The following is a 16,690-nucleotide window of genomic DNA, read 5'->3' as shown; positions in this document are numbered from 1 at the left end:
GGTTAATGAAAGAGATGGTATTCAAGTTTATATAAGAGCACTCATAAACCTAAACAAATCTTCGCCCAACCAAACCACCTCCCTAATTTCTATCAAATTGTCCTCTTAATATCCTTCCAACCTTTCAGATACCCTCAAAGAAAGTTGGCGAATCCAAAAAAACAGATGGATAAGCTTGCTCAACTAAGCTAGCAAGAAACAGAAGGATTCATCACATCTACTCATTTTGACTCAACTAAATTATAAATGTGCAACTGTATCCAACGGACGACATCAAAGTATATGTAAACTATCTGATGTAATTCTGTTCTCTTCACATTTACACACTAAAAGTAAATTTAGAACATTTAATAGCATGCTATCCAATGCAGGATGCATATTGTGCTAGGTAACATGATTACTCTTTCTACAATGGAATGAAAAACTCACAAGAACTAAAATAAATCACAAAGGAATTAGTAAAATCATGAGCAAACATCAAACATGGGAAGCTAAAGAACCATGAGAACGCTTTGTCACTGAGCATTTCACCTGAAATCATCTTCTGGCAATTCTCATTCTTGTTTTCTAAAAACACGCTACAGAAATTCAATTGCAGCATGTTTAAGTAGCAAAACATATAATGCTAAAACTGGGTTCAGATCGACAAATACACCTTATACAATGGATTGTCAAATCACACCAATCCGACTGAAATGCATCACTTCTTACAGATCAATGGGGCTAAGGCCCTCTGTAAGTGTTCATACTGCCGAGATTACCTGTGCCACTATAAGGAATAATGCCTTCAGCAGGTGTTCCACTTATGTGGGTATGAGGTCTTCCATATGCTTCAGAATAGTAGGAAGAATTAGCATAATCAAAACCAGCATCGGTGTAACTGAGACCGGTACCATAACCACCGGCGTACACTAAGGCATGTCCAGCAGCTGGAGGGTATGCACCTCCATGTTGGTTTGCTGCTTGTGGTGGTGGATATGTAGCTCCATATTGGTTTGCTGCTTGTGGGTAGGCGTGCCCATGAGCATTTGGTGCTACATAAAAGTTAATGAAGAAATCTAAGAAAGAAACGATCAAATAATTAGTTGAAAGATAACGAGGACAAGATGAAAGCAATTACGAGCTGTTCTTTGTTGAGCACTTGCTATTTCAGCTCTTAACTTCTCAATTTCGCTTGCCATGGACATCAGGTTCCTTTCCATGGATCGCATCCGCTCCACTTGCTCGACATTTCTACCCTTCTCATACTCAAAAGTAGTGCTTTTGCCAAAACAACATGGAGTCTAGTGACATCCTTAGGAAGTAGAGAATTTCCATTAGATACAAAAATCACAAAATACATACCGTAGTTTCTGGTGCTCCTGTCTCAAACCGTCTAACTCAGATTGTAAATCGGGCAACTTTTTGGTGTCAACTGACAAGGTCTCTAGTTCTTCTGTCACAAGCTTCATTTCCGCAGTCAGTTCTTGATTGCCAATAAACAACCTCTGTGCCTCTGAGTGTGCTTGCTGGAATTCCATTTTGAGGACATCACCTGCATAGATATCAGCTTCCATTTTTCCAAGTTTTTCCAGCAATCCTCTAACTTTGATATCACTTTCAGATCGAATGTTTCCAAGATGAGCTTGCAGGCTCTGCATTTCTTTTTGAGTAGCAACAAGCTCCTGTCTCATTGTTACGTTACTAGATGCAAGTCTCTGATTTTCTCGTGCAAGTTTTTCCATCTCAGCTCCTTGAATTACAACCTTTTTCTCAAGGAGCTCAAGTGGAAGGGGATCTCTAATGTGGGGATCAGATGGACCAAGCCCAGGAAGAGGGCCATGCCGCATCATTCCAGGTGCTTGGATAGTCCGTCCCCCATGAGCTGATGGTATTCGTCCGTGGGCATCCATTGTTTCTAATCAAGATTATGCAGGTTTTAAATGTGTATATTCATCGAGCAAAACATGACTTTTTGGAAGTATTCTGAAAAAGTAAAATTACGAAAGAGTGCTTTCAGGGCCCATATTTTGAGAGATTTGGTCAACCATGCATTCATTCAAAGAGCATGAACTGGTTGCATGCAAAATGTTCATAGATTCTTAAAACAAATAAATATTAACTATTCAGAAATTGTCACACATAACTGATATGCACATCACTCTTCCTCTCATCTGAAAGTTGACAAATTAATGTCCCCTGCAGATTTGACCGAACATTTAGTTTTAACGACAACAAGATGTCATAATGCTGTCATTTGGTTTTCCTGATTCATAAGACATAACGTTTTTCCTATGATCATATTAGAAAATTCCAAATCAAATTATTCCATGAGATTTAGTGGTTTCTTTTTTTTTTTTTTGTTTTTTTAGCCAGCACCAAGTATTTAATCCTGGGATGACCAGCCCAGCCCCGCCCCACAGAAATTTCCCACTCGCCGATAAATCCGGAAGTGCTCACAACAGACAACCCAATATTCCAAGTTTGTCATCTCACTAGAGGAAAATGTCCTACAATGCATCGTAGCTGGAAATCAAACCGTGGATACTTAGGAGAGTGCATGGGTGCCCTGCCGCTGCACCATAGCCTGGTGGGCATGAGATTTAGCAGTTTTGCTTCCAGTATGGGTGGATTTGCCATAATTTGTGGATCAAGCAAGAGATGGAGGGAAAAGAAACACAAGAGTTTTAAAAGGTTTTTATTGCTTTAGATATAGCTTTCCAGTGCAATGGATTTACTACAATTTTCATATTGAACAAAATAAAAAATGACCTAAACAACTTGTGCTAGCACAAGTAGCATACACTTGTTAAAGATTCTTATGAAAGTTACAAGTGCATTGAGGATATTCCAACCATACAAGTTCAGATGGAGATATTTGTTAGAATTATTTCCATAGGTAGTCAAGCCTCTACCTTAAATTTTAATATCATGATTGTGATTTTATATCTACAGACCCAATGTTTGTATATTAAAATTAAGTCTTATTGATGTAGCATTAAGGATGTTTTGATTCCAAATTGATGCAATACAAGAATGCTTTGATACCAAATTGATACGAGGATGTTTTGATGCCAAATTGATGCAATACGAGAATGCTCTGATACCAAATTGATGCACACCAAAATCAAACTCAATGTCGCCCAATGAATTGAAACAAAATTGGCACGACAGAAGGAATAGCTACCAATGAAAACTTAGAAAGAGAAACATTATTTACTTGGAGATCAAAAACATATTGGATCAGACCTCTTTTATAGTCTCCAACAAATAGGAAAAAAAAACAAATTGCAAATTAGGAATTAAACTCCTACTAAAACTATTCCGTTATCTAATTTAGAACTCACTAAAACCATTTAACACCCTAAAAAAAAACAATTTTCATCTTAAATACTTCACTAAGTATATTCTCCTAAAGAGGAAACTAAAAGAAGAAAAAAATATAAATATAAATTAGGATGAAATTCTCCACATTAATAGACCTTGGCTCAAAATTTTTGCATGTCCTCCAACTTTAGGATTAGTGTTGGGCTTTCCTCCAACCTTAGGTGAGAATTTTGACTTCATCATCCAACTTATGGGTCAGTCTGAGTTGGGCTTATAAAGTCAATCTATGTCTGATCGAGCTAGGACATAGGATGTTTTAACCTGTGTAAAGTCCCATCTTAGGTCTAGTACATTGCTTGGCCTATGAGATTGCTCTTCTCATCTTGGTTTGTATTAAAATGTATGAAGTAGAAACTCCATCTTGCCATTCAACAGATTGCTGTTCCTACATTAGTCATGTTGGACTAGTAAGAATCAAGACTGTCTTACCAACCAGGGGCATTGCTCTTCTCAGCTAGTTCACATTGGGCTATCAAGGGTTTGATGAACATCTAACTCAACTAGGGCATTGCTTCTGCTCAGTTCAGTTTGATTCAAGGGTCTCGGTCAAAGTAGAAACTCTGTATTACTGGCTAGAATTTGAATCTCTAACTAAACTAGGGCGTTGCTCTGGTCAGTATGATTCAAGGGCATTGCTCTCCTTGGCTTAGCCCATTTTGGGCTCACAAATAGTCAGGACTCCACTCCATTGGCCAGGGATGTTGGTTTTTGCAACTCTGTTCACCTATGGATTTGAAACTTCATCTTAAAAGTCTGTAACATTGTTATCATTAGATTGGTTCATGTTAGAGTTGCACAGGCTCAAAACTAAATTTTAATTGCCTATGAATTCCTTTTCTCATTTTGGTTCATATTGGGCCCAATAGAACATTGTCTACAGTCTGGGACATTACTCTTTTCACCTTTGTCTATGTTGGGCTCACATAAAACCCTTTGAGCTCTTGTTGCTTCTTTACAGGGCTTGACCCTTGTGAGGGTTGAGGTCAGGCTTAATTGTGAAAAATACTACTGATTGGTCAAAGAGATTAGTTCTCAAAGAAAAGCTAAAGCACTTAATAATTAGCATCTCTCTTTTGACACATAGCAATGTCTTTCATGTGCTTAAGAGAGCTCAGCTAGGAGTCTTTGGAGATGTTCCACACAATTTAAATAACTAACTTTGACCTTATGCATCTACTAAGATGGGAATTTACTGTCGGAATCTTAACAACTCCACTGAGGATTTTCTCCTACCTCTTCAAAGTGACCACCTTTGATGGTATTTCCTCATCAGAGTCAGAATTTCCTCATCTGAATCAGAAAGTTTTGTCAGATCTTTGAAACTGTGAATCTTATGCATATCGTAAATCATCACTGAAACATTTACTATGGTGGGAATTTACTAATGGAATCTTAGCAACGCCATTGGGGATTTTCTCCTACCTTTTCAAAGTGAATAACCTTTGATGATATTTCCTCAAAGGCAGAATTTCCTCATCTAAGTCAAAAAGTTAAGCCAGATTTGCAAACCGTCTCCCAATAATGTACTATCCATACTATTTAAGGAATCTTGACAACTATTAAATTTATGATTGAATAGTATATCACTTTTAACTTCTTTAACACAGTAAAAATTTCACAAGCCTATGCATGATCAAGGTCATCTTGTAGGACACAACTTTGAAGGTAACACATTTAACATTTTTCTATGAAATAATAAAATACTTCGTATTTCAATAGTGATTTATGAAACAATATTTTTTTCACTAGAGTCAGATGAGTTTCAATTCACAATTACAAAGAATGAATAAACACAGACTAATGGACAAAGTCCAAAATGAAAAATCACAGCCAGATGCACTAATTGAACAATCTAGTGAGCAAATTCAAAAAATATAGTTGTTTTTATGGAAAAGACACTGCAGCCTTATACATTATTCAGTTTGTATGGGTACATGGCTCAAATCTCTCCAACTGGCTATGATAATGAAAAGTCATAATGTTGACCTTATGGAGTGCCAAATTAAAGTGTTTAACGAAGCTATAGATCATTTGAAAGCAAAACCTAAATGGTTGCACAACTTTAGAGTCAAATATCAGCACCATGCTAGGGTGAACGATGCATCAAGCCTAATCATTTATGTTCCAAACCAGTAAGTGTATGGTGGATCAAGAAATATCAAGCTTAGGCTTCCTGTCCCTAAGGTCTTATCAAGCCAGTCCTTATCAAACATGAGCAAAAACATACACACCTCCTGGGACATGTGACTAAAACTCACATGCACATTTGATGTTTGAGATCACAAACAACTTTTCGGTGCCAGGTTTTCTAAATACATCGTGTTAGTTTAGCTTAGGATTTTGTGGTCACATATAGCGAGTGAGATTGCCGAAATTAGAATTGGTTCTAGAAATTATTGAGTTGTTAGAGTGACTCAAAAGTTAGGATTCTTGATTATGTCACCCTCGTGTGCTAATTTATTACCCATTATAGTTCTCCACCATTAGTGATCTTCATCTACTTCCACACCTGTGATTTTCTTCCTATTAAATCCTTATGAGTGCATGTTTGATGCATCTTCCCTGTGTCCATTCTCTGTTGCTTTGTTGTTTTGCCATAGAATCATCTATAGTGAATTGTTAATAAATCAGTAGCAAAGCAATTTGTCATAACAAATTGAAATCAAAATCAAGGTGCCACTTAAGTTTAATCATTCCTGATCATGACAACAGATTTACTTTATGGTATATAAATATATGGGTGGCAAGGGAATATATGGGTGATTCCTACTCAAAATGGATTTTGAATGTGCTCTTAATCAGATGGAGAAGACATGTTCATCATGGCCAAAAATTGAACAAGAAAGGATAAATAAAAAGCACAACACAAATCCATTTACATCTCTTGAAAAAGATATTCCAAAGATTGTCAAGGAGACACAATTGTAAGTTTGTGGCAAAATTGATCTCTGTAAGACAAACAGTTTGTGGAGCATAGAATCTGAGTTTGACATGAAGGATTTAGGCAACGTGAAGAAAATATTGGGAATCCATGTCACGAGGCATAACGAAAAAAATGTTTTTATTTACAAAGCTAAAATAAGAAAGTAATGGAGCAATTCAAGATATTCAGAATTGCCAAGCCAATCAAAACACCTTTTGTAAATCACTTCACTCTTTGCAAAAGAGATACCAAAGAAGGATAAGGAGATCTAGGTGAGATATCCAATAGGTGTTATAACGGGAAATATTTATGTATGATCTGCAGTAGACATGATTTAGCATACGGACTTAGTGTCATGAGTTGGTGTATAACAAATTCAAGTAACACAAGAAAACATTGAAATGGATATTTAGATACCTACACTCGAGTTCGTACATTTTCTTAGGCATGTTGAGAGAGTCAATTTAAGAATGTACAGGATTTGGTTGTGTATCCAAATAGAAGGTTCTCAATGGGTTATGTTTTTCTTCTCTTGGAATATTTCTATTAGTTAGAGTTGTTATTCCATATTGTGTTTGGACATATCAGATGCCATGAAGAAATTCATGTGGTGATCTAGTTAATGTTTTATAGTGTTCCTCTCATTTAAGTATGATGTTATGTGGCACCAAAAGTGCAATATCTTAACCAAAGGTCAAATATTTCATAAAGGGACCAAGCACAGATATGCAAGGTATAATTTTGTAAGTAATACAATCTCGAGGGATATTTTGGTATAGAGTATGAACACACATGATATCCTAGTAGATATGTTGAGTAAAGTCCTTGCTCTAGATTTTAGTGTTCCATGGAAAAAATGTGACTAAAATGTGTTTGATATGTTCAATAATGAGGAGACAAGGCAGCCGACTTATTGGAGGGTTGATCTGAACTGTATGTTATGGCCAAAGTGACTCTAAAACAAACTTGTTTGGTTCGCAACCCTTAGGATCGTGCAGGTATCCATATCCACGTTAAAGTATAGGGATTCCTCTACTATGTTGCCAATCCTTCAGGGTTAAATAGACAAGATCAGAACTTGGTGAATCACAGATACTAAAGCCTTATATTGGCTGGAAATGAAGGCACTCTCCAAGCCATGCAATGCTTGCCATGGCAATCTCGGTTTCCTTAAGGATTTAGGTTTGAGGGATGTAAGGTGTGAGTGATCTTCAGGAGACGATAGTAGCATGTCTGCAGATGATCAAATGATCTAAGAGCGCCACAACGATTAGATCATTCGACTAATTCAGTCGTTATGCAGTCCAATTTAGCAATCAAAACTTACCGGACTACCACTTACCCCTTACCAGATTACAACTTAAAATCAGTAAACTCGAAAAAGGAAGTACCAGATTTCCACTTACAGGTTGAAGAAGAGTTGAACCAGAAGAAGGGTTCCTCAATCGCGCCGGCCGCCGGATCACGAGTTGACGGAGGAGAACGATAGAAATCACCGACGCCTTGTCTTGCGGTCTTGACGAGCGGGGGAAGGCAAGAACAAGAGAAGCAACCGACCACGTCTAGGGTTTGGAAAGTCGGGAGTTTACTTCGTCATTTAAGAGAGACGACACCGATCTGTTAACGTCGTTTCTTCCTAAATTATTATTATTATTATTATTATTATTATTATTTAAAAAAAATATTTCATAAAATGATTAAAATTAAATAAAATAATAAAATAAAGATTTATCAGTAACTCTTTTATAATATTGTTCCTATTTTATAAAAAAATCCTTACATGTAGGGACGGCTCATTTGTTTCTCTTCATTTTATGGTGGGATTGAACATTTGACTTAGTATTATCATGTTTTTACATATAAAAGATGTTTGGTCACTCAATAGTATACAAGTGAGTTAGATATACATGGAACTAAGAGGTGTTCAAATTTAATTATGAAGTTAATCATAAAATAGTTGATAAATCTATTGTCAATTATTTAATTACTATGATAAGATATTTATTACTATGCAATTAATTATAATTGTGATTAATTGATATTGTTAAATATTTATCATGTCAAAGGCCTCATTTTTAACACGGCCGAGATTAATGTTTAAGATAGATAGGATATGTATGCACTTTGTTTGAGATCACAGCAACTTGTTTATTTAAGCTTTAATTGATATAAGTCTTTTATAAATTTCTTAAATCTTCCATAAATATAATGTATTGTGTTTTGGAAATTATATATAAATTACGAGTAGATGAGCAAGACATATCGTAAATTATCGTGTAGGTTAGGTGAAGAACCATTTGAGTGTTGGGACCGTTGGGCCAGTTAGAAGGGGGGTTGAATAACCCAATAAAAATTCAAAAACAAATCCTTCTCAGACTTTAAAAGAACACTTATAAAACTAATTAAAACAAGAAATAAACAAAAAAAAAGAGGTTCAAGAGATTTACTTAGTTACAACCGGGGAGGTTGTTAATCTAAGGAAATGAAGCGCACTAAAATACTCTTTCAGGCGAAGAAGTCTCTTACAACAATGAAAGCACAAAAATGAAGAAGCTAAACAAAAATGGAAAGCGCACAAGTGTTGTAAATGAAATTGCTTGTTCTGTCTAGCTTTTATAGCCTTAGTCGGGGTGCCTGTAAGGGTTCCAGGCGCCTGGAGGGAGATAAAACTTTATCCCTTCCACAACAGATCACGGTCAAACGTGATCTGGATAGGATCGGATTCCGGGCACTCAAACCCTTAAAGTCAACTTTGTTGACTTTTTCGGTCCGAGCTCACTGCTCCAGTGCTGCTTACCTCGGTCCAGGTCTTCTGCTCCAACTCCGCTCGCTTGGGTGATTTCGGCCAACCGAAATAAGACTCACCCTAACCCAATTTTGGCCTTTTCCTCGAGCAGACTTTCGCTCCGACTTCTCGTCCCTCGAACGTCGCACACGTTCTTCTCGCCCACTGGTGTACTCTTCCATGGCGCCTCGTCCCTCAGACGCACAGAGTCCATCGGCTCTCTCCCGTGCCGTCCTTCTCACTAGCCGCGTCTTCCGCTCGACTTTCTATGCTCCTAAGCTCCTGCACACTTAGACACGGAGATAAAAAACCACAGGATCTAACTTAATTTGTTTGATCACATCAAAATAACCTTGGGGTTCCAATAATATCCCCCTTTTTGATGTAAACAACTCAAGTTAAGTTAAGGTAAACAGACATAAAGATAAAACAATAAATTCTGTAATAATGTGTAAATTTTTTTTAAAAAAATATCTACCTCCCCCTAGACTTAATCTTTTCCTTCTTCCCATTTGATCACATAAAATGAGGTAAAAAATCTAAGGGTAACAATTTTGAAAAACTTTAGAAAAAAATTTTGAAAATTATTTTGATATATAAAAAAATTGGATTTAGCACTAATTTTTAAAATATTTAAGTGTTGCAGAAAACAATTTCTAAGTAAGAAAATTTCAAGCAGAGAAAAAAATTGTGCACCGTAAAAATAAAGTTTGATAAAGCAAAGTTTATAAAATAAAAATTTTCCTAAGTTTTACTAGTAAAAAAAATCCTAAGTTAAGGAAAACTTTTTTTTAAAGTTAACCAAATTTTTAAAAAAAAAATTTGAGGATTTTCCAAAATAAATTTTAGTACCTATTTTAAGAAATTTCCAAGTAGAGAAAAAAAATGTTTAAAAATTTTTTTAAAGCATTATCTAATTTCAATTTAATGTTTTATTCAATTAAATATTTTATTTCAATATTTGGCTTCCAGGCTATGACGAGACATTAGACCTTCTTAGTTATTGGATCATCAACCACTTCTAGACAAATCTTCATAAGGAAATTAAACGTTTAATTTTCTCGCTAAAAGCTCTAAGCCTAAATAAGGTTCAAGTTAGCCAAGACTTGGGAACCCAATATATATTCCAGCCAACTAGAATGATTAGGTATTTCTCATAGACATATTTCTTTGATTTTTTTTTAATTTATCCTTTATGATATCTAAAATACCAATTTAGGTTATTGAATTTTCTAAAACTTGTGTTACATGAGCATGCATTATTTTTCAAGTTATTTATTTCTTTTTGCAAAATATCATTTTCCAGTTTAATCTTGTCAAACTCTTCTAATGGGCAAGATTTTGCTAGAATTAATTTTAAAATTTTATTTTCTTTTTCAAGTTTGCAACAATCTTTAGTTAATAATTTTACAAACTTAAACAACTTATCAGGTGGGAGAGATCGTACCTGACTTACCTTGTTGACCTCGTTATCCGTAGCTCCCCTTGAACTGCTGCTTTCTTCCGATGTAGCTCTCCCTTCATCGATGCTCTCGATGCTTATTTCGGACAAGCTTGTCTTGTGCTCATCTTCTTGATGACTTACTATTAATGCAAGTCCGAAGAAAACCTCGACTTCCAATTCGGACGATGTATCATCCCACTGTTAGGATCGATGGTCACGGCTAGAGAGGGGGGGTGTGAATAGTCGTCCCAAATTCTCGCGTTTCTTTCTACAAACTAGGGTTAGCGCAGCGGAAATAACTAAATAGATACGCAAAAGGGGAAGCAAACCTCAACACGAAGATGTAACGAGGTTCGGAGATGATACTCCTACTCCTCGGCGTGTCCGTAAGGTGGACGAAGCCTATCAATCCGTCGGTGGATGAGTCCCCGGATAACCGGCTAATAAAAACTCCTTGTGGGTGGAGAAACCTCGCCACAAACTTTACAACAGCAATACAGGAGTAGAAAGCAGCAAGAAGCAAAGTACAATACAAATGTATGAAACACCTTTGCTTACTTGCCTTCTCTTCGACTGGATGAAGCAGCAGCTTCAAGCGACGCCTACAACAGCAGGAACCCAGCCGATGAAGCTCACACGAAGCTTCAAGCAGAAGCGAGCTCAGCAAAGCTCAAATCACAGCAGAAGAAGAGTGAGTAAGAGCGTCTTCACTGTAGAAGCCCTTTTCCCTTTTATAGCCTGCATCCACCTGCGAGAAGAACAGAGGCCAAAGACAGCAGAAGAATCTAGCCGTTGTCTCTCAACGGCTAGGGCCAGACCGATCAGGCATCACCCTGATTGGTCCGAGGCCTCCCTGATCGGTCTTGGGGACCGATCAGGCCCCAGTCTGATCGGTCCCCGGACCGATCCCACCTCTCTTTCAAGAGAGGTGGCTGAGTCTCTGATCGGTCGTGGAGACGGATCAGACTCCCTGCTGATCGGTCTCCAGACCGATCAGTTCACTCACAGAAGGTTGGCTCAACTCCTCTGATCGGTCTCCAGATCGATCAGATGACTTACAGAATCCTTCTGTTTGTTATCTGATCGGTCACCAGACCGATCAGATACTCAGGCGTATCGCTGGATCAATCACCAGACCGATCCAGGTTTAGAGCTCCAACCCTAAACCCTAAATGGTCCTGAGAACGAGCTACCGAGCCCTCTCTTGACCTAGTCCGGAGAATGAGCTCCCGAGCCCTCTCCGACTTCATCCGGTCCAGAGAACGAGCTACCGAGCCCTCTCCGACTTCATCCGGTCCAGAGAACGAGCTACCGAGCCCTCTCTGACCACAGTCCGGAGAACGAGCTACCGAGCCCTCTCCGACTTTCCGTGCCAAGTCCCCAACTTGGTCTTCTCCGTGCCAAGTCTCCATACTTGGACTTTTCCCGTGCCAAGCTCCGTGCTTGGACTTTTCACCAGATGTCTGGTTAACCTTGACCCATCTGGATTTCCCTTGCCTGGCTTCACTCACCAGGACTTCCAAACTGCTTAGCTTCACTCACTAGGTCTTTCCCTTGCACCTAGCTTCACTCACTAGGATTTTCACCTGGCTTCACTCACCAGGATTTCCTGACTGCCTGGCTTCACTCACCAGGACTTTCCGAACTGCCTGGCTTCACTCACCAGGATCTTCCCGACTGCCTGGCTTCACTCACCAGGACTTTCAAACTGCCTAGCTTCACTCACTAGGTCTTTCCCTTGCACCTAGCTTCACTCACTAGGATTTTCACCTGGCTTCACTCACCAGGATTTCCTGACTACCTGGCTTCACTCACCAGGACTTTCCGAACTGCCTGGCTTCGCTCACCAGGACTTTCCAACTGCCTGTCTTCACTCATCAGGACTTTCCCATTGCCTGGCTTCACTCACCAGGACTTTAACCAACTGCCTAACTTCCCAGTTAGGACTTCCCAGTCAAGTATCCGGTCAACCTTGGCCTACTTGACTCTTCTTCAACCAACCTGATCAGACCACCCTGATCAGTATCTCTCCGCATAGACAACTGCACCTGCATTGTCCATGTCTACATATCTTTCTGTATTGTCAAACATCGAAACCATGACCAAGGTTTACGCTTGGTCAACTAGGTCAACCTTGACCTAGTGGAAATTGCACCAACAATCTCCCTCTTTTTGATGTTTGACAATACCTTTAAGTTAGGTTAATCCAATAGCCTCAACTTTCTTCATGCCACTAGGTAATGAAACATAAGTTACAACCTTACATTCTCCTTCTAAGAAGACAACCTCCTTCTTAGATAATGAAGGCCTAACTTAAACCCTTCATTCTCCCCCTATTGGTACACATCAACAAACTCTCCCCCTGAAGAGTAAGTTATCGTTGTTCACAACTTCACTCGTCGTGATCAACAAACTCTCCCACTAACTCCAATGTTCTTCCTTGAACATTCTCTAGACATTCTTCCCCTTTTTGACACACATCAAAAGGAGTGAATCAAGGTCAAGAGTTTCTTCCTAATGAAAGTCCCATACCTTTCATTGAAACTCTTAATTTCCCCCTTGAAACTAAATTCAACAATTAACTTAGTGATAATCCCATATCACTTATCCTCATAAATTTCGACGAGTAAAAACTCCCCCTAAATGTCAACTCCTCCTTGACTAATAGGTAAAACTCTCCCTAAAGGTCAACTGCCCCTTGACCATTGCACCAACAATGTCTTGGAGAGTTTCAAACCTTTAGAACTCTAAAACACCACTTCCACAGCTGCAATTTCAGACAAACAGTCGAAATTCAGCAGGTTGGCACGCCCTGATCGGTCACCAGACCGATCAGGCTCCCTCTGGATCGGTCACAGTGACCGATCCAGGCTCCCCTGGACCGATCATAAACCCTTCTGATCGGTCCACAAACCTGATAAAGGTCTGATAAGTTCTGATTTCTCTCCACGAAATTCAGAAACCTCTAGAAAATCACAGAAAATTCCAAAAATTGTGAAATTTTGAGGATACATTCCTCATAACATATACTATCAAGGAAAAATAGTTTTCTATGAAAATAACTTCCATTTTTCAATCTTGATACAAAGTTCACAAGTCTTTGAAATAGCTCAAAGTTAACTCATCTTTGTATCACTTTGCTCAATGATGAATGCTATCACTAGAAAAGCTTCATCAAGGTTTTTCAAATCAATTTTGAAATGAATTTAAACCCTTTAATTTGGGACCACAATCTTAGGGCTAAATGTACATGACTTGTACACAAGCTTTCCCTATGATCCCCAATTTCGAATTAGGCTAATCTAGGCACAAGAACTATGCACCTTGATCCTAACTCATCATCCTAATATCTCACACACATCTAAGGTGTATCAAAAACACATCCAAGTCAATTTTGATGTGAGATATGGATTTAGGTTAGCTTATTCTAAGTTCTCATGTATTTTTCTAAACAACAATTTGATCTCCATATCAAATTGTGTTTCTTATCCTTATATCAATTTCATTGATTATAAATACAAGAAATGATGACATGGCATAAAATGATATCATAAATGGAAACATGTGCCAATGTCATGATGTCATGGCATAAAGTATAAAACTTAAATAAAGCATGACATTTAAACTAACCTAAGCATTATCATGACATTTTAAATGATCATAAAATAAATATGATGTCATGACATGGCATATGGCAAACAATATATGGCAAATAACATGTAAAGGTATAGAAAATACCTAATTCTAGCCTTAGTTGCCATTTTTGATAATTTTTATCATTTTACCATAAAATTCTATATTCCTAAGTGTAATAGACCTAAAGTCATATCCTCAAGACTTTTAGATCATTATGTGCCAATTAGATTGACCTAAGAGAACTCCTCAAATGTAGTTAGCACATTCTAATCACCTTAGGAATAACTCTTAATTTCATTTTCAAGGCTTGATCACACCTTGAAAATTCCTAAAGTGCCACCTTTTGCCATGATTAGGTTAACTACCTATTCAAGTAAGGTTGGCACACCCTAACTCATCTAGCGTGATGAAATCACGCTCCTAGGAACCCAATACCTATTTGAGCTCATTGGGTTCACTAAGTATTCACTAGGGATGACTTCCCTAGCAAGCCTTCTAATGACCCTCCTAGGCTTTGAAGCCTTGGTCATTTGGGACTCATCAAGATCAACTCTAGGGGTGACTCCCCTTGTGACCTTGGTGATGGTCTTCCTAGCCCTAGATTTTGTTCCATAATCGAATGGAACATTGTGATAAGTGGGCTTGACCACTTGGGACTTAGGTTTGTGACCCAAACCTTTCTTGTCCTTGGACATTGGTTTTTGACCCTTAAACCCTAGAGATGACTTCTCCAAGTTCTTAAGAGCCTTTTCTAAAGTATCAAGTCTTGACCTCAAGACTTGATTCTCCTTCTCTAATACCTCAATTTTTAATTTTTCATTTTTCTTTGAGGTATTCCTAGGCATGTGTCTAGTTGATTTGGGATTCCTACCTAGGTTTTCCTTAGCCTTAGATGAATTAATCCTAGGGTTGGTATTTCTAGTGTTGTCCTTATCTAGGCTCACATGTTTGGCACCTAAGCATGTGTATCGATTTCTAATGTTATCATGCTTACCATTATTAACAATAGCAATAAGGCTACTAGCATGTGTCCTATTATTATTGCAATAATGTGCCTTAGAGATTACCTTAGGGTTTGTCTTAGCTCCCCCTATCGATGTGCTCGTCTTCTTGTCCTTGTGAGGTTGCCTCCCCCTCGGACATTGACTCCTATAGTGTCCCCTTCGCTTGCATTGAAAGCACACCACGTGCTCCTTGCCCTTGCATGTTGGGACTCCGACTTCCTTGACCTTTGGCGCCGGTGGAGTCTTTCTAACCCTCTTTGGACACTTACTCTTGTAATGCCCAAATTCCCTACACTCAAAGCACATTATATGTAATTTATTTGAAATTGAAATGCTTGAGTTACCTAGGGTTGAGGATGTATGAAGACTTTCTTCTTCATCCCTTCCGGAGGTAGAAGCTTCTTCCTCTTGCTCCATTCTTGAAGAAGAACTCTCCTTCTCTTCTTCCTTAGATGTTGAGTAGCCCTCAACTTCTAATTCCTCTCCTCCATGATGTGAGCTACTTGGCTCACTTGACTCCTCTTCATGGCTTGAAGTAGAGTTCCCCTCATGGAACTTAGCCAAGTTGTTCCACAACTCCTTGGCATTGTTGTATCCACCTATCCTACACAAAACATCATTAGGTAAAGAAAATTCAAAAATCTTCAATACCTCATCATTGACTAGGGATTGGTGGACTTGTTCCTTGGTCCACTCCTTCTTCTCTAGGGTTTCTCCTTTCTTGTCCATCGGAGGCTTGAAACCTAATTGGACACAACTCCAATTCTCAAGATTAGTCATAAGAAAATATTTCATTCTTACCTTCCAAAACGCGAAGTCGTCGCGATCGTAGAAGGGTGGAATGGTGATGTCGTCTCCGAGTTGATCCATCTCTAGCTTGTGCTCCCCCGGGTGTTGATCCAACGAAGAGCGGCCTTGCTCTGATACCACTTGTTAGGATCGATGGTCACGGCTAGAGAGGGGGGGTGTGAATAGCCGCCCCAAATTCTCGCGTTTCTTTCTACAAACTAGGGTTAGCGCAGCGGAAATAACTAAATAGAAACGCAAAAGGAGAAGCAAACCTCAACACGAAGATGTAACGAGGTTCGGAGATGATACTCCTACTCCTTGGCGTGTCCGTAAGGTGGACGAAACCTATCAATCCGTCGGTGGATGAGTCCCCGGATAACCGGCTAATAAAAACTCCTTGTGGGTGGAGAAACCTCGCCACAAACTTTGCAACAACAATACAGGAGTAGAAAGCAGCAAGAAGCAAAGTACAATACAAATGTATGAAACACCTTCGCTTACTTGCCTTCTCTTCGACTGGATGAAGCAGCAGCTTCAAGCGACGCCTACAACAGCAGGAACCCAGCCGATGAAGCTCACACGAAGCTTCAAGCAGAAGCGAGCTCAGCAAAGCTCAAATCACAACAGAAGAAGAGTGAGTAAGAGCGTCTTCACTGTAGAAGCCCTTTTCCCTTTTATAGCCTGCATCCACCTGCGAGAAGAACAGAGGCCAAAGACAGCAGAAGAATCTAGCCGTTGTCTCT

At 38.8% G+C, this 16,690-nt stretch overlaps 1 protein-coding gene across 2 annotated transcripts; it reads right to left on the bottom strand.

The window, feature by feature from the left end:
- Window positions 1-525: 525 nt before the first annotated feature.
- On the bottom strand, window positions 526-7,912 carry LOC121981562 (protein FLX-like 4). Of its 2 annotated transcripts, none has more exons than XM_042534152.1 (4): window positions 7,696-7,912; window positions 1,345-1,965; window positions 1,121-1,260; window positions 526-1,034 (listed from the first exon to the last, which is right to left on the bottom strand). In XM_042534152.1, the coding sequence occupies exons 2-4, from the start codon at window positions 1,890-1,892 to the stop codon at window positions 724-726; spliced, it is 999 nt and encodes a 332-aa protein (XP_042390086.1). In that variant the 5' UTR covers window positions 1,893-1,965; window positions 7,696-7,912; the 3' UTR covers window positions 526-723. The 2 variants fall into 2 exon arrangements, with proteins under 2 accessions (XP_042390086.1, XP_042390085.1); XM_042534151.1 differs by having other exon boundaries at window positions 1,345-1,897.
- Between the last annotated feature and the right edge of the window lie 8,778 nt (window positions 7,913-16,690).

This window comes from Zingiber officinale, chromosome 5A, assembly GCF_018446385.1.
Source record: "Zingiber officinale cultivar Zhangliang chromosome 5A, Zo_v1.1, whole genome shotgun sequence".
Classification (NCBI taxonomy): Eukaryota; Viridiplantae; Streptophyta; class Magnoliopsida; order Zingiberales; family Zingiberaceae; genus Zingiber; species Zingiber officinale.
Note: the sequence above shows the minus strand (reverse complement) of the source record. Positions and strands in the feature narration are given on the sequence as shown.